General features: G+C 34.9%; 1 protein-coding gene across 1 annotated transcript; it reads left to right on the top strand.

Moving 5' to 3' along the window:
• Positions 1-11,939: 11,939 nt before the first annotated feature.
• Positions 11,940-18,464, top strand: LOC114299374 (uncharacterized). The gene is made up of 7 exons (XM_082905096.1): positions 11,940-12,255; positions 12,636-12,687; positions 12,790-12,984; positions 17,425-17,558; positions 17,644-17,780; positions 17,863-17,992; positions 18,074-18,464. The coding sequence occupies exons 2-7, from the start codon at positions 12,661-12,663 to the stop codon at positions 18,462-18,464; spliced, it is 1,014 nt and encodes a 337-aa protein (XP_082761222.1). The 5' UTR covers positions 11,940-12,255; positions 12,636-12,660.
• The last annotated feature ends 63 nt before the right edge of the window (positions 18,465-18,527 follow it).

Below are 18,527 nucleotides of genomic sequence, written 5' to 3'. Positions count from 1 at the left end.
CCTGATCTGAAGTTGCAGTATCCAATATAGGCTATTGTTATATATATATATATATATATATATTGAGAAAATGATTTTTTATTTTATTTTATTTATTTATTTATTAGGACACTTGTCAAAAATGTATTAAATGATTCTTCTTACTCCCACTATTATAGACTGTAGTAAAGATTATTAATGTATTGTATTAAAGATTTTTTCTTTTCTGATGGGATCAAAATACCATTTTATTTCTCTTTCTTTCCTCCTCCTCCTCCCCCTCTTTTTTTTTTTGGTAATTACCTCAGGGTTACTTTTTTATTTTATTATTATCTACTTTTCTTATTCTTTCATTATTTACCCGTCTACTTTATTAATCACCATAAAAATATAGTACTATTTCATGAATTATAGTTAAAAAAAATTCAATTAAAATACATATGAATGAGTAAAATTTTACAAAATTTGTTAATAGGGTCCACTAATTTTTTTTTATTTGTTCATATATATATATTATGTTTGCTTTTATGATCGAATTTTTTGTTTTTTTAACTTAACTAATAAAAAAGCAGTCGTTATTCCTACTTTACTTTACTCTAAATATATTTCCTTCCTTCTCTTTATTGTATGGTATTTGGAGCAAAGTGGTGTGAGAATACTAATTATATGTAATAAGAATAAAGAAGGGAGTACATTTAAAGTAAAATGGAATGGAAATAGCAGCTCCCATAAAAACAGGTTATCTTCATACACTTCCTTTTTGTTTAAATTATATTTTATGAACTGTAATATTTTACATGTTACTTTAATAACCAATGTATAATGTCAAATTTTAAACAAGAATCACTTTCGTTGGTTTATTTTTTATATCTGTTTTTTTAGTTTTTGATTTTTCATGTTTTCTCAGTTTTGGTAATTAAAGATACTAGAATTTGTTCATATTTTATATTTAAATTATAATTTTACATGAAAATCTAATATCTAATAATCTAAATAAAATTAAAAGTAAAATATTGGTAAAAAAAATTTATAAACTCAAACGTGTACTATTTTATTATTATTATTATTATTATTATTATTATTATTATTATTATTATTATTATTATTATTAATTTTTTTCAAAAAGAATATACAACAAATTATTTTCTAAGTCTATTTAGATTAAGTGAATCTAAATCTAAAAGTAAAATTAAAAAATAAAAAGTATTAAATTAAGTGAATCTAAAAAAAAAGGTTATTAAAAAAATTGGTGTCCAAGACAAAAATACATTGAAAACAAAAAAATTCAAAACAAAAATTTGAAAAAATAAATCAAACCAAGCACTATAATATATATATATATTCAAAAAATATTTATTCACTAATCTCTAATTTTACACAAATTATTCATAAATTCATTTCAATTTTTTTTGTGAATTTAATAATCTAATTAAAAAATAGTGTATACACACAAAAATATAAGACTAAATATCTAAATTGTAACCAACTATTTAATTATGAATAATTAAGTTCTCATCGTTACATGTATTATACACACATGTCATACAAATAAGTGTTCATAACAAACACTTTTAATAACAAACGAAGATTTTGCAAAACATCTTCATCATGACAATAATTATACTTTTTCTTCCTCACAGAAAAAATCACATTATTGAGGAAAAATGGATTTTGAAATTGATAACAATATGATATCGCCTCAAACTTTTACTTATCAAAATATTTTTATTACAATGAGTTATAATGATGAGCAAGAAGAAAAACAAGAAGATGGTGAAACAAAAAGAGTCGAGTCCTCTCGTTTTGTCGATTGTTCCTTGGTTGTCCTAATTCTTCTAGAAATTGATGCCTAAGATTATTAGGGATATTGGCTCCCGCGATTATGGGCCCATGCTGATTTCTGGGGTGGTTCCTAGCATTGTTGCTAATCTTTGAGTAGTCATTAGCTCTTGTATCCACCATTCTATTCATGGTATAGGATAAGTTGGTTTCTAGATTTCTAGTTGGAGGTAATCTTTCTACTATACTTGAAATTAAGGTTTAGTTTTTTTAGGGTGTGGCAAAATATTAAAGAAAGTAACAGGTAACAGATATAGATCAAATTATCACTTCATATATTTATAATAGACATCAGTACAAAAGGCTTTCAGATCAAAGTTTCATTCAAAAGGCACTACACACAGCATAGTCACAAGTTACTACACATGTCTTAAAGATCCTTATTATAAGTGGATCTTACAAAAGCGTAGCTTACTACCTTTAAATTAACTTTCATTCCCAGACCAGTCAAAATCTTCCTTAGGATCCTTATCTACTGAGTCAGTTGCCTGGCTAGGAGAGCAGGGTGTATACATCGGTGAAGGGGGAAGGTGCCTAGATGACACCTCAATTGGAAATGCTAGGGTCGTTCCTGGCTGCACTGGTTGTTGCTCCACCTCTATTGGTTGACTGTTGTCTTGCCCAGGGTAGTGAGACTCGCCACTCTCAACTGGCACCGGGTGTCAGGGTGGTGTTTCATTTGCTAAGGCTTGGCATATCAGGGTGTCCATCTTTTGGTCATTCTGCTCCTTACGGATTGCGCTCTTTACTGCGCGACTTAGGTACTGCATCCGACATTGAACCAAGGATCTCTTTTGCTCCTTTTTATAGTAAGAGTAGTCTGTCTCTAGTTCCGTACCTCCTTGATGATCATCTCTTCAGTGGAAAATTTACATCGTCAACGGCTAAAGTAGGTATTGACGAACAGGGTTCTCCTACCTTGCATGCAAAAGGCTCCCCATGTGTCGAGGCTAATGTCAGTTGTTTGACGGCTTTCTGATGACATCCTATGGTGGAGGTAAAAGTTTTAATTGTTATTCTCTTTTAATAGATATAATAGTGTGACAGTAAAATACACTAGTGTACAAGGGTAAAGGATTCTAGAGTTACGTATTGGATTGCGTGGGCTATGGGTTGAACCTAGGCTTTGATACCAAGTTATGACATCCCAAATTCTATTTTAAGGGTTAAGGTAACATCATTAAAGAGTCCTTTTGTCGATAGCCAAGTAAGATCCTATGAAGGTTGAAGGAGTCAGTATAGCCTCCCTTCTAAGTCCAACCACCTTAAATAGCAAGCTATTTTTTTGACAGATCTTAAGAGGTATTAACAGAAGGTCTCACAAGTAACGCGGAGATAGACATAGGATTACAAATGCAAATAATTACAGTGCTCAAATATTAAATTACAAAACGAGTTCTATCACTATTACAATCTAAAAATAAAAGCACGAATAGACTCATAAGCAAAATGGCTACTAACTTTCTCTAAAACATACACAAGTCTTTAAATTTCTCTGGCTCTTCGTCGGCCTCGTATGTTTCTTCGATACCTGACATGAAACACCATGAGCTTTGAATGCCCCGTAAACACACACACACACACACACACCTCGTCTCTTTTTCCCATTCCAATACACAATAGCAATTACAACAATAGGGAAAGAAACATGATATTCAAGTAAATAACAAGGGTTACAAGGTTAGTTGTTAGTAGTCTAGAAATCCCTCAAAGAGATCTCATCCTCCCAACCACAAGAATCGGATACAGATTATTCAGTATGCCCACTCTTTTGTTGCTTTGCAGACCTTACTCCAGATGCTTACTGACAGTTACATACCGCGTAGTGCCAACCGAGGACCTCAAAAGAGACGGTAAAATAGGGCATAGTCCATTCCCAGTTCACACCAAACCGCCTAGGGTTCGAATACAACCGCTCCGTTCAAGGGTTTCAAACAACCACATACGCAAGACTTTAACTTTCAAAAGAGAACATGTCCCACCAATCAATTTAATTTGAACATAACTTTATCTCATAGCAATACTCATGTGATCGAAGCCCCATTAAGTTTTCCATTTAGATTAATATTTTAAGTTAGTTAGCACATATTAGTTAGCACATATTAGTTGGCCTACCCTCCTTGTGTCTTGCTTCCATGCCTAGGTTGCTCCACATATTAGCTTGATTTTCTAGCTTATCTTAGCTTAATTCAAGCATGTTTTAGGCCTTATTGTGGCATGTTTCAGCTTTGTTTTGGGCTACTTGGGGCACTTGATGCTTGCTTTGTGTGCTTGTAGTGCAAATGTGCTTACTAGTTTTGCCTATGCTATGTTTTGACCTCTTATTCTAGCTATTTTTGGCTTACTTCAAGCATGTTTTAGGACTCCATTTAGGCTGTTTTAGGACTATTTTGAAGTGTTTGTACCTTGTGAGCTTGTATTGCATTCCTATAGTGTAGTGATCTTCACTAGTTTGGTGTTTCAAGCTTTTGAACATGATTTGCTTGGGTTGTTTGCGTGTTGTAGTGTCATTTTAGCACATATAATCTCTGCAACCTCCCTCATTTTATCACTTTTTCATTTACTTTGAGGGTTGGTTAACCTTTGGGTTGTGTTTAAGCTTGAGATTGAGAATCGTGCTTAATGGTTTTAATCATCTTTTAAGGGTTTCTACTAACCAAAGGCATGATCTCTTTCTTAACTTAAATCCTCCCTTGGTTAACACCTCTTCCATTAGAGGACACTCACCTTGGACTTAATCAATTAAAGAATGATTTGGTAATTAAAATGAGTAAATAAAAAATGTTAAGTAAAACTTGAGCAAGTTAAGCATTTTGTGTTGCATTGCATGTGTTCAAGCGGACATTATATTGAACACAAGGAAGATTGGAGCATTTCATACTCAAAGTGATGAAAATGAGCCAATCCCCCTAGTCTCCATTACCCTTGATCATGTATGATAGGGTTGTGGTCCTTTGAGTCTTATTTGCGCATCCAATGAAATTGTACAACTTGGATCTTTGCCCATCATGCATTGAAAATGCTTGATTGATGGTTTTGGACCCAAGAGTGCCACTCCTTTGAGGTTTTGAGATGAAAAGGAGGGGTACAGTACAAACAAACCCCTGGAAAACCCTCAATTTTTCTCTGTTTTTGCCCTGTTGCAGTGTGGTGACTCAGAGCACCAGTGGCCGACAGTGGCTCACTGATGGTTGGCAGTGCTTCATCCCATTGTTGGCCGGCAGGGGGCCGATAACCACCATTCAGGGCTGGCAGGCCACTGGTGCAATCCTCAACATTGATTTAGTAAGGTAGAGCAGAAAGTTCCTGGAGTGTGGTCAACCCTGTAAACAGAGCCTCTCAAGAGCAAACCGAAGGGCTTTTCGAGGTGAGAACCGAGTGCATGCATCCTCCACTTCCCAAAGCAGAGCTGAAGTGGTGTAGTTTAAACATTTTTCATGATTAGTTTATGTACATTTGTGTTGTAATTTAATTAACTAGTTCGCTAATTAGTTAAGTGTTGTAATAATTAGTAATTAGTTTACTAGTTATTCATTTGATTTGTAATAATTAGTCTAATTAGCTTAATTAGATTAGTTAGCTTAGCTCTTATTCATTCAGACCCTCCTTCGCAAGGGCTCAATGTTGTAATAAGTGTGCATGTGTGTGTGCATATCTTCCAACCCCGCGTCTTTCTCCCTTTTACCTAACTGCTTTCGATGGTTAGTTTAGGGACATTTTCAATTATCTTATGCTTGTTTGTTTGCATCATTCATTTGTCTTGCATGCACCGAGGCTTGGCGCATCATTCAAACTGCATTGTTATTTCAATACACTTCTTTAAATACGTGCTTCAAAGCATGTTATCAAAGTGTTGCAAATCATATACCATATTAGTAGCCGAGCCTACTAATTTCATATTGCATGTGTTGCATTAGGCATATTACATAATTAGGATCATGCATTTTTCTAACTAGCTTTTGTTTAGGATCATGCATTTTTCTAACTAGCTTTTGTTCTGGCTTGGAGTACTCGGTGAGTTTTATGCTTTAGCATACTTGCATGAGTGCGATTGCCATATTGCCATGTTTTGCATACTTACCATGAGGCTATGTGCATATTTTCTTAACTGCATGAATGCCTATGGATGAAGGCTTTATTGCTTGAATTGGAACAATTCAACGAATGTGAATTTTTAAGCCCACTTTGTGAAGCGGCAAATCATGTTTTAAGCCCATCATGCTTGATGGCAAATCCGCGTTTTAGCCTATTTGAGGGTGGCAAATTCAAACCATTTGTCAAAAACAAACATGAGTTGAATTCGTTCCAAGTCTTGCGACTTAGTTTATACTTGATTGTGTGCGTCACATAGTAAAACTAGTTTAATAACCGGAATAAGAACATATAATGTTTATAAAAGAACATATCATAATTAGTAGAGGCCGATTCTTCGATCGGGCGAGTAAGGGTGCTCAATTCATGACCTTCCCCCCTCGTACCCAAGGTCCCGAGCCGATGCAACTTTTGTGATGACGGACACGTGGCCTTTGGCACGAGTTAGGGTTTCCTAAATTTCTCAAAAACAAAAATATTTAGGTGGCGACTCTATAATTTGGCAAGGTAGTCCAGTTTTGGCATTATTTGATTCAAAATCAATTTTCCAAAATGATTTGCCGGATTGAACTCTTTGGTGTTTATCAGTTTCACATTGCACTTTGTGAGATTAGATTCAGAACCGTGATAGGAGTCCGAACTGTAGGACCAATTCGAGCTCTCCAAAAGGGGGTGCGAAAAAGTCGAGCTACAGGTGGCTATAGATTCATCCAAAATAGAAGCAGTACAAGATTATGATCAACCTAAGAATGCTTTTGAGATCAGTAGTTTCTTGGGGTTGGCCTGGTATTACCGTCTGTTTGTGAAAGATTTCTCTAAGTTACCCTCACTTTTGACTAGATTGACGTAGAAGGGAATCAAATTTGTGTGGAGTGAGACTTGTGAAAAGTCATTTCAGGAGCTTAAGGTTAGACTTACCACTGCTCTAGTGTTAATTATTCCAAAGAGGGGTTTGGGCTATTCTGTGTATTGCGATACTTCACGGGAAGGTTTGGGTTGTATCCTTATGCAAGAGGAGAATGTAGTAGCCTGTGGCTCACGTCAGTTGAAAACACATGAGAGAAACTACCCTACCCATGATTTAGAATTAGCAGCTATGATCTTTGCCTTGAAGATTTTGAGACATTACCTTTATGGTGAGAAGTTTGAGGTGGTTTTTGATCACAAGAGTCTAAAGTACCTATTTTCACAGAAAGATCTGAATTTGAGGCAGAGAAGGTGGATGAAGTTTATGGAAGACTATGATTTTGAGTTACATTATCATTCGGGAAAGGCCAATGAAGTAGCCTATGCCTTGAGTAGGAAATCGATTAGTAGTGTAGCTTGTATTGCCATCCGAGAATGGGAAATATTGGGTGCTATTGGTGAGTTTGACTTGTATCTTGGCGAGTCCGTTGAGTCTGCTTCTTTGTTTTTGGTAATTGCACAATCTACACTTGTGAGCCGAGTTATAGAAGCATAGAGGAGTGACCTTAAGATAGAATCTCTCCGGGAGAAGGTCTCTAGTGGAAAGGTAGAGAAGGGCTTGAATGTGTATTTTGACTCGAGTGTTAGATACCTTGACCATCTTTTCGTACCAGAGTCTTGCCGAGAGAAAGTACTCCGAGAGTTTACCATTCACGCCTTGCGGTGCATCTGGAAGGCACAAAGATGTATCACAATCTTAGTCATCAGTTTTGGTGGAAGGGGATAAAAAATGATGTAGCTGTGTTTGTGTCAAGGTGCCTTACTTGTCAACAAGTGAAGGTCGAGCATTAGAGGCTAGCGGATTTGTTGCAACCCCTGCCTATAGCTAAGTAGAAGTTGGAGCATGTTACGATGGATTTGTTGTGGGTCTTCTGAGGACTTAATGGGGTAATGACACCGTTTGGGTGGTAGTTGACCGATTGACCAAGTTAGCGCACTTTGTACCTATGCGCACGAATGACTCGGTAGACCTTCTAGCCGACCTTTAAATTAGGGACATTGTTCGACTTCATGGGGTCCCTGTGACTATTGTCTCGGATAGAGATCCGCGTTTTATGACTCGGTTGTGGCAAAGCCTGCAGAACTCCTTGGGCACTAGGTTGACTTTCAGTACCGCCTACCATCTTCAGACCGACGAGCAGTCCGAGCGTACTATTTAGATCCTTGAGGATATGCTTCGAGGTTGTGTCATTGACTTTAAGGGGTCGTAAGAGTGGCACTTGCCCTTAATGGAGTTTTCCTTTAAGAACAGCTTCCAGTTGAGTATTGGTATGACACCGTTTAAGGCCTTATATGGCCGACCATATAGATCCCTTGTGTGTTGGGCTGAGGTGGGTGATGCACCAATGTTGGGTCCAAAGCTAGTCCCTACCACATACCAAATTTAAAATAGTTTGTCCAAATCTTAAAAAAATTCGGGCTGCACTGGGGTTACTCGGGTTGAGCCCACCCAAGTTGCACCACTAAGTATTTGCTATATGTTAGGCAACTAGAACGGAAATTAACGTAATTTTCAAAACTTGAGGGGAGGTTCTTGTTATTATCATAAACTTCAAGAGAGATTAGTGTAATTTAAAAAAAAAAAAAAGAAGAGGAAAAAAAAAGAAGAAAGTGTATAACGTACACTGCATATCTTATACTAGAGGTGAGAATTTTGACACGATACGATAATACAATTTGAACCGTACACAAAATTAACAAGTTAAAATTAAAAATGCTGCTATTAGCACCCCATAAATTTTTTTGGACCCCCCAATTTTTAACTTTTTTTTATTACAATAATAACCTCAAATAAAAATATTAAAAAGGACATCATTAATATTGAGACACCCAATCTCACAATTAAATCTACACATCTATTACATCATGAATTAGGGTTTATGAGAGCACCTACCTCCATCACCACCCATCCATCTTCCCCAAATCCCATCTTCAAACCCTACCCACCCTCAAAACCTTGAAAACACTTTGACGGCAGTATTTCAGTGGTAACAGTGGCAACCCTTTGGCGGAATAAAGGCCCAAACATTACTTATTTGTTCGGAATGGCGTTCCCGAACCAATAAGTAATATTTAGGAATGCGAGTCCTTAACACATTGAACAGTCAAAATTGTTAACGCTTGTAGAAGTTTTCATTTTTTCAAGTTCGGGAATACAGGCGAACAGATAAGTAATGTTCGAAAATGTAAGTCCAAATATAAAAATTTCTTAACACATTAAACGATCAAAATTGTTAACGCTTGTAGATGTTTTTATTTTTTCAAGTTCGGGAATATAGGCTCGAACATTACTTATTTGGTCAGGAAGACATTCCCGAACAAATAAGTAATGTTCAAGAATATAAGTCCAAATATGAAAATTTCTTAACACATTACATGGTTAAATTTTTTTAATATTTGCAGAAGTTATTGGAAGTAGCACAAATCCATTATCAAGTTCAAAAGTTATTCCTTCATCGCGTAACTTTGATAATATTACTGTGTAGTTCTCTGTTGAACTCACAATTTTATAATTTTTTTTCGCAAAATAGGAAATTATTACGAGAAAACTAAGAAATTATGTGTGTATATATATATATAGAGAGAGAGAGCATACCAACTGTAACAATGGTGGATGACGCAGTAGAGACAGTAATCACATTAACTCTTCTTCTTCTTGATGGGTTTTGTTAGGATTTTTTTGAAGAGGGGTTTTTTGGGTATGGGGATATGGGGGGTGTACATTCAATGAGTGAAATATTTTTATCAACATAATTTTAATATTATTTGAGAGCAAAAAGAAATTTTAAAAATTTCAATTAATTTTTTTTCAAATAATTTTTTTATCAATTAATTTTTTTCCGAATTAAATTTTTTGTTCAATTATTTTTTTAATTAATTTTTTTTCAATTATTTTTTTAATTAATTTTTTCTCAATTAATTTTTTTTCCCAATTAAATATTTTTTCAATTATTTTTTTTCAATTATAATGTGTGTGATCCTATTGTCATAAATAATAATAATAAATATAAATATTTTAGGCTTGAATAAACATATTTTTTATTTTATGTTTTTAAATTTTTTAAAATATTTTGTTCAAACCAAACACGTTTGTAATTTATGTTTTTTTAAGAATAAATAAAAACTAATTTATAAAATATTTGTAAACATAAACAAAAAAACGTAAACGTTACCAAACGCTACCTAATAATATCACTCAAAATTAAATATTTTCCAATATGAATAGGGTGCCAAGCGGACTTGACGACCCACCTACCCAACTTGCCCCACCCTACCCAACCCAACAAGTTTTGGATGGATGTAGGGGTGTAATCGAGCCGAGTTGAGTTTATCAATGTTCGAGCTCGGCTTGAGCTCGAAACGAGCCCAAATGTATTGGCTCGAGCTCGGCTCGCACAAAATTTGTCTAACTCGAGCTCGGCTCGTTAGCCAAGTCAAACTAATCGAAGGCATTATGCTTACTACACTAGACATAAATAGAATCCCTTTACCTGAAGACCATTGTGTGGAGACGATGTGAGACAAATTTGTTTGACATTTGATACACTTGTTTTGTTGTTGAGAGGACTTGCACAAGAAAGTCCCACATCGGTTCAAGAGAAGTGTGGTCAAGGATGAGTGCCTATAAAACTCCCCGACATGGCCCAATATATCTCCACTCAAGAAAAGCAAATACTTCCAAAATGTATGTGTATGTACGTTTATATATTATGAACTTGTACAGATTAAATTTTATTAATTAAATTTATACAAATATAATAGAAAAAATAAATTGAAGAGTTTAATATTATAAAATTGAAAAGTTTAATATTTTGTTAATCATATTTATGTATATATTATATAATTATATATAAATAATATACAATATAATTATATATATATATTTGGGCTCGCGAGCCTATCGAGCCGAGTATTACTAAATTTGAGCTCGGCTCGTTTGTTAAACGAGTTTAATTTAAGCTCAAGCTCATTTATTTAATAAGTGAACCGAGCTTAAACGAGCCTTAACGAGCCGAGTTCGAGCTTGTTCATGAACAACTCAATTCATTTGCAGTCCTAGATGGATGAATGTGCGATATTGAGCGGGTACCAATCGGATGACAGGTGGACCGCCCATGAACCACATAGATTCGACCCACCCGTTAGGGGTGGGCGCGGGTCGGTTGCGGCCACGGAACTTTCAATCCGCCATCCGTCCGCCAAATTGGCGGATTGGAGAAAATCAATCCGCATCCGTCCGCCAATCCGGCGGATGTGGATTGAGCGGTTTGGCAGTTTGGCGGATGGATGCGAATCGGTTTGGCGGTTTAAGATTTTATAAATTTTTAACATAATTCAACTTGTGCACTTCCTCAAAAAAAAAGAAAAAAAGAAAAAGAGAAAGTAATACAGTCAATGACTTAAAAAACTATTACAATTAGTGTATGTCTCATCCAAAAAGAGAAAGTTTGAAACTTTAGAATATCACAATCACTGTATGGCTCATCCACATATTACAATCACAGCATGATTCATCCACATAAAGTATTACAATATTTGGTTCTTAAAATATAATAACAATTCAAACCACCAAAACCATGAACAGGGTAGTAGTAGAGATTGTATGTCTTTGTATTGTTACATCTATATATGTTTTTGAAAACAAAAACCAACTAGCATATATCATATTTTCTATTTATTATTTTTAGAGTTAAATTTAAAAATCAAAAAATATAGATAAATAATACGTTTATTTTTTTCAATTCAAAAAATATATTCAAGTTGAAAACTTTTTTTCAACAGAATATTTAAACTCTTTTTCAATTGAAAATACAAACAAAATATTTAAACAAATTGAAAACATAAAGTCTTATAAATTATTAGGGGTGCTCGCGGTTAGGCGGTTCGGTTACGGCCAAAGGAATCTCAAATCCGCCATCCGTCCGCCAAATTGGCGGATTGGAGAAAATCAATCCGCAACCGTCCGCTCGTCATCACGCATCCGTCCAAAATGCGACGGATCGGTTCGGTTCGGTCGGTTTTGACGGATCGGTGTATCCGCTGCTCACCCCTGCCGCCCGTAGTTTATCCGCCAGCAGACCCCCTCAATTCATTTTCTCAACTTGAGTTGCGATTCCAAACACTATTCTCACACCTCTCCCTCTCTCTCCAAACCCCGCCGGCCGGCACTGTCTCCATCCTTCGATCGGCGGCAGCGACTGAGTATATTGTTGTCTCCATCCTTCGATCGGCGGCAGCGACTGAGTATATTGTTCTCTTATCTTATCTTCTCTTCTTCTACTCTAATATTCTGATTTTTGTTGAAATCAACCCTTGGTTACGCTTCGTCTCCTGAGGCCTCGCCGAAAGAATCTCCGCCTCACGACTCTCAGACTTGAGGTTCGATTCTTTCTCTCTCTCTCTCTCTCTTCTCATGTGTTTTTTTTGGATCTGTGGTTTCTTTTTTTTTTTTTGTTACTTTTGACTTGATTTGGAGACCTAGAATCGGTCGTATTTGATGAAATTTTGTGTGTTAGGGTTAAATGAAGGTGAAATGATTGTCAATGATGGATTGAAATAGATTATGTGATTTTGTGATGTGTTGACTTATTCTTTTGTTTTTGCTTGTATGTCTTGACTCATTGCTCTTTTTTGTGTGTGTGCGCAAATTTTCAATCCTAAAAAATCAACAGTGAGAAATGAGAGTTTGTATTGGTTGCAATTAATTTTGTTGCTTTCTTTATGCTAATTGTTTCGCCTTTTATTTTTACTCTATTTAGGTTTGGTGGTTTCTTTTTGAAGGCTATGGCGAATGACAGGAAGAATAAGATGGTGAGTTTCATGTATATATATATATTCTCTCGAGAATGTTATACAATGAATTTCTTATTCTTCTTTTTTGTTTTTTGTTTTTTTAAAAAAAAATATTTTAAGGCATCCTTCCGAGGTAGGTGTCAGACAGAAGGCCCCATTGAGTCTGAACAATATAAAGCAATTTATTTTATTGAAGATAGAGGAAATGAATTTCACCTCCGACGATTTAAATCAAAAGAAAGTGCAGCCCAATTACTCAAAGTTTTGAAAAGAAATTGGCATTACACTTTTCCCCGTCTATCTCCGATTTTTGAGGTTCTCTCTTTCTAAACAACTTATACTTCTTGTGGGGAGTTTCTATCTGCCCATCATAGTTTTTTCTAGTACACATCATCTCGCAATTCACTTTTCCCTCTTGGTTTTGGATGCTTGTTGGGTGATTTCTCTTTCTCTTTGCCTGTGATTTCTAACTCTTGATTCAATATATTAGAAAGCATGTTTTGGATGTTCATAGTCTCAAGAGTATGCTTTGAATTTCCAAGAACATGTTGAGGAATTTTTTAATTAAGAATGCATGTTGGAGGGATTTCTAATATGACAGTATGTTGGGGGATTTTAATTAAGAAAGCGTGTTTTAAGTTTCTAATTACAAAGATCTTATTGTAATAAATAATTGCTTGAATGATTTGAATCGTGAATATTTATTGGGATTAAATTTCGATTAGATGCCATGTTAGGGGAATTTCTTGAATCACTATAAAAAAGGGGAAATTTTGTTATAATGGTGGTGTATTCTAAGCAAGTTTGGGTGTATTTTATAAGTTCATTAGAATGGGAACTTTGGAGTCATATTCTAGGTAAATTTGATAAAGTTGTAATTTATACTTGATAAATTTTATATGCTTTTTAACATGATTTGATAACATGTGAAGGTTATAAAATTTTAGTATTTGAGCATCAAGTGTATGATTCAAAACTTGTCTCTACATATTTGCATGCCTTGAGAATGTCTTACTTGAGGTTTAGAAGTTGGTATTTTACCTCTTGAATAGTTGATTTGATTTAAATGTCATGCTTAGGTTAGAGCTCTTCTTACTAAGAATCTGAATTTTAAAAGAAAGAGTGAAAGTTTTGAGTCCTTGAAAAGAATATGAATCTTGAGGCTTAGGTTTAAGCTTGATTTTAATTGTTTTGTGATTTTAAAGTAGTGTATGAAACTTGGAAATGTGAAACCTGAAGCATACAATGAGTTTAGACGTCTCTTGACAAAAATGGGAATTTTATGGTCAAAGTGTATGTCATGTTATAAGAGTATGAGCTTTAAGCATCAATTTTAAATTTGCTGTGACGTTACCTAACGAAAATCAAGATTGGGTATTAAAATTATATTGGATTAATTGCAAATACACCCCTTAAGGTTTATTAAAATACAAATTTTTCCTTCACGTTTGAGAAATTACATCCCGCCTCTTGAGGTTTTCAATCACATAACAAATGGCCCCTCCATTAATCAACCGTTAAGTTAAACTAATAGTGTATGATGTAAGTGTGGGCACCACACCTATTTTCATGGGGTGCACCATCCCATGTGTTGAATTTGATTTTCCACTATTTTTTATTTATTTATTATTATTATTTTAAATCGAGTGTGAATTGTTGAGGTTTAAAAATGGCAATACATCGTTTTTCTCCCAAGTCATTGGATTCCATCTCATTTTCTGAGGGACATATCAAGGGATAATTGGCAAATATAGATTGATTCACAAAGATTGGAGTCACCACCGACTTTTTATGGGGAAAACTGGGAAACCCTAACTTCATGTTAATTTAGGCTATTGATACGTCATTACTAAAAATCTTGGTTTGACAGTTTAGGTACGAAAAGGGAATGTCATTGATTGAGTACTCCTTTCGCCCAATCTAAAATATTGGTCTATACTAATTTCTTTCTTAGAGATGTATTTTTGTATTTAATTTATAAATTGATTTTAATTACCTATGCCCTTAGACTAACCTATCAACTATGTATATCCCTTTTTCCTTCCAAAAATCGTTTTAGGAAGGTTTCAAAAAATGAAATTTTTTTGAAAATGGAAACCTACAGAGACCAAGAGTTTTAAACCAAGCCAAGCCAAGCCAAGCCTTAAGTCCCATCAAATTAGGTCGGCTGTATGAATCCTTCTTCTCCATTCGACTATATCCAAGGTCATTTCGTTTGTCAAATTAAGGAGATTCATATGTATATTTACTATACTTGTCCACGTCTAGGTCTATCCCTTCCTCTAAGACTACTCTGCTGGGGTTGCTTAACAACTCCGCCGGGGCTGCTTAACAACTCCGCCAGTCCCAAGCTCGGGTAAAGGAGGAGGGTTGTGTGTTAGGCAGCCGACAACCAACACGTAAAAAAGGCTGCTTGGATCCTTCATGACGCGATGCCTAATACTTTGTACCAAGAGTTTCTAAAAACAATTTTTTTTTTTTCTCTTTTCTGACAGTGAGATGGAAACAACCTAGGCAATAGAAACTTGCTCAAACATGCAAATGACACAGATAAGCAAGTATAACAAATGGAACAAGAGAAAAACATGCCATTCATGGGAAGTGATGCAATCTCACACAATAGATGGAAAAACAAGAGAGGGAGACTTACTAAAATTCTCAGCACCAAAGCCATGAAAACATGATTAGTATTATGTACATATGACCCTAGATATGAAACTGATACAAAAGCTCACAATATAAGATTCTAGTGACTCTGTAAGCACTATACCATGATGAATATGCATTATAACATGATTTTATCCATACAAATTAATTAAACAAAATTAAACGCAACAACTGACATGTAAAAATGGTGGGTTACCCGACCTATATACATGATGTGCATGTTATGAATCTTAAAACAACTATACAAAATGCAAAAGAGTGCAAAAGTAGCAAAAAGAAATGATAAACTACTCTAGCATCATGAAACATGCATGACTTCTATCTAACCATTATTAGATATGAAATCACGATGAAAGTACATGGAAACAGTGGGTAAATAGAAGTTTAGCTATGGTTTGTCGAACAAATTGAAGGATGCAGCGTAAACTATCAAGAGATGGGCTTAGGATTGCTCCCCTCAGATTTAAGGTTCTTGGTACAACATGTCTTTACTTTTTGGCAGCTCAAGGACACCTTTAGGTTTCTGGAATTAGGGTTGGATGTTTGGAGTTAGTGTGTATAGATGAAGTTAGATTAGTATGGTGTTTTTGCCTCAGTTATTCATCCTCGTTAAAAGAGGAGGGTGTATTGCCGAGGGACTTGGGGGAAAAGCATATACACATTAGGTCAAAATCCTAATGTTGTATATACATAGCTGCACTGTGTGCCGCCTTGCCATAAACAGAATGGAATACAAAATTTTGCAAAACTTGATCTACACGCGTTCAGGTCAAAACATGCGGCTGCACATCGTCAATGCGACCACATGTTTGCGAACTCGTTTTTGTGGTTGTAGGTGTTGACTTGTGGTTTGGCCATGGAATGTGGCTGCACCTTTTGATCAATGGGCCCCACTTTGCTTTGTGCTGTAGTTCAATTTCTAAGTGTTTTGTCTACCCCTCGTGTATTTAATCAATTCCTAATTGACCTTTTAGAGAAAAATTTGATTTTGGGTATTCTTATTGAAGAACGGGCAATTTGGAATTGATTAGCTTGCAATCACACCCCTCTTTTACCTTTTTGAAAACATTTTGAGAACACTGATTTGGCCAAGGTCGAAAATATTTTGAAAGTTGGCCTTATTCAGAGGAATGCTAATCTAGCAAACCTATTGGTAGTCCAAGAACGCCATTGCATTGGAAATGTAACAATATCGCACCATCTCCCACTCTCGATTAGAACCACCGTCATTGTCTACAAGCATTTAGTGTGTCGTCGAGGAGGATTAGAGAATATTGTGATAGTGTAAAGAGAGGAATTTAGTGGTGGGTGGATGAAAATGAGAGTAGTATAATAATTTCATTTTAGTATTAGAGGGTATTTGGAATTCATATTATTGACAAACCTTAGGGATGTATTTGTAATTTATCCAATTATTATTTGGATCACATCTAGGAAAACTGGGAGCATTTGTAAAAGATAGAAGTTTGTAGCTTGATTGGGAACAAGATTAATTTCTAAGGACAATGTTGGTTCTTGTTTTAAAATTGGATAAAAAGTCAAGTTTGAGTGAAGTGAATTATTTAAGTATCTGTATTGGTTATGAATAATTTGGGGCATATATGTTAGTGTTATCGTGGAAATAGTAAGAATTGGTACTTTGGGTAAAACTTAATGTGAAACATTTTAAAAAATGTTGGATTAAGGTTATGTTGTGACTTAAAGCATTGTAATGAGAATGAAAAAGGTTAACGGAAATCCAAGTGACATCTGTTTGATAGTAAAAGGTGTCTAGTGTGGCTTTTGAAAAGGAAAAAAAATGGAAATGTTGGTTATGTGGAAGTTTCAAATTGTTTAAACTTATTAATTATATGTACTATATTGAGTTGAAGTTAAGTTTGAGACTATATCTAGGATGTAAGCCTGAACCTGCAATGGCTCGAGTAGTCAATCATTACCGGTAAACAACATTATGAGATTTTGAGTACTCTGTAAAATATATAATATATTTTACCTCCATAGATGATGCACAAGCAGGAGGAGTGATTATTTTCTTTTAGGCCGTACCTATGTTACTTGTTTTGTTTATTGGGTTAAAAATCATTTCAGGTGGAAGGCCAAGATGATTACTTCCTGGCTTTTGAGAAGCTTGGGACGAGTTTGGAGGATTTTGTCAATGAACACAAAAAATTGTTTTGTAATAATAGACATTTGATTTCCAGTCTATATCAGAATATTCTTATGTAAGTGGTGCAATTTTATGTCTTAAATAATTAAGCTGTTATTTTGTTTCTTTTATGATTTTTTAACATTTTCTTTTAAATGTAGTGATTTAATCCGATTATGTCAGCATCTAAAGACAGTGGAAGTGAAACCTCTATTGAGCTTGACAAACATTTTTGTCTTGCGCAATAGCAATGACAATGATTCTCTGCATCTTACCGTAGTAGATTTTGATTTTAGAGGTAAAATATATATATTTAAACCACAAATAAATTGACAGTTATTTGCAAGATTATTTTTTAACGGAAACTTGATTGTGAATAGATGGTCCCAACATGGATTGTGTTCTGTTGGCAACGCTAGTTGAGCAAATTAATGATGCTTGTGACTATGAACCGTGTGGAAGTCTAGAAATGCACACATTCGTGGGTTGTTTGAAGACGGCTTACGAGAAGTAAGGAATTTACTCTCAAATAATTGCATTTTTTTTTTGTGCTTATTTATGTTAATACTTGCAAAAGTATTTTCTTTGTAGTTTCTTTGCCGAGTTATATAAACAGCCTGTCTTGTGGACATTGGACGAGAGGAGATCATTCACATGCGACCTTTGTGAATGCTTGAATACCTTTCCACTTCCGATTTACCATGAAGTTCAAATTTTTACTAAAGATCCATTAAGGTGGGAAGATGAATTTCGAAGGCACAATAAGTTATCGAAATTGAAGAAAGGGATTGAAGCTGCTGAAACAGCATATAAGATGAAAATGGGCACGCATCAAAAGGGTAGTGGTAAGGGGAAACATAATTATAGTGCAATGGTCCAAAAGGAGAATGCAACAAGAGATTGCTTAGGTCTTATACAGAAGAGCTATGCACACATTGATGAGGTGAAGCAGCGTCTTCAAGACCCAGTAAAACGAATTTGAATATTCACTTAATAATTTAATATTTATCTCTTTCTTTAAAAGTTTTTGTTTTTAATATTCACT

Source organism: Camellia sinensis, chromosome 14 (assembly GCF_055761805.1).
Source record: "Camellia sinensis isolate YWXY chromosome 14, ASM5576180v1, whole genome shotgun sequence".
NCBI classification, from domain to species: Eukaryota; Viridiplantae; Streptophyta; class Magnoliopsida; order Ericales; family Theaceae; genus Camellia; species Camellia sinensis.
The sequence above is the reverse complement of the archived record's forward strand: the minus strand, read 5'-3'. Positions and strand labels throughout refer to the sequence as shown.

Excerpts from the sequence above, each read along its gene's own strand:
- LOC114299374 (XM_082905096.1), top strand. The coding sequence starts at position 12,661 with ATGGCGAATGACAGGAAGAATAAGATG. Across the intron at positions 12,688-12,789 it reads ATGACAGGAAGAATAAGATG|GCATCCTTCCGAGGTAGGTG; the intron begins GTGAGTTTCATG and ends AAATATTTTAAG. Across the intron at positions 17,993-18,073 it reads TTGAAGACGGCTTACGAGAA|TTTCTTTGCCGAGTTATATA; the intron begins GTAAGGAATTTA and ends TTTTCTTTGTAG.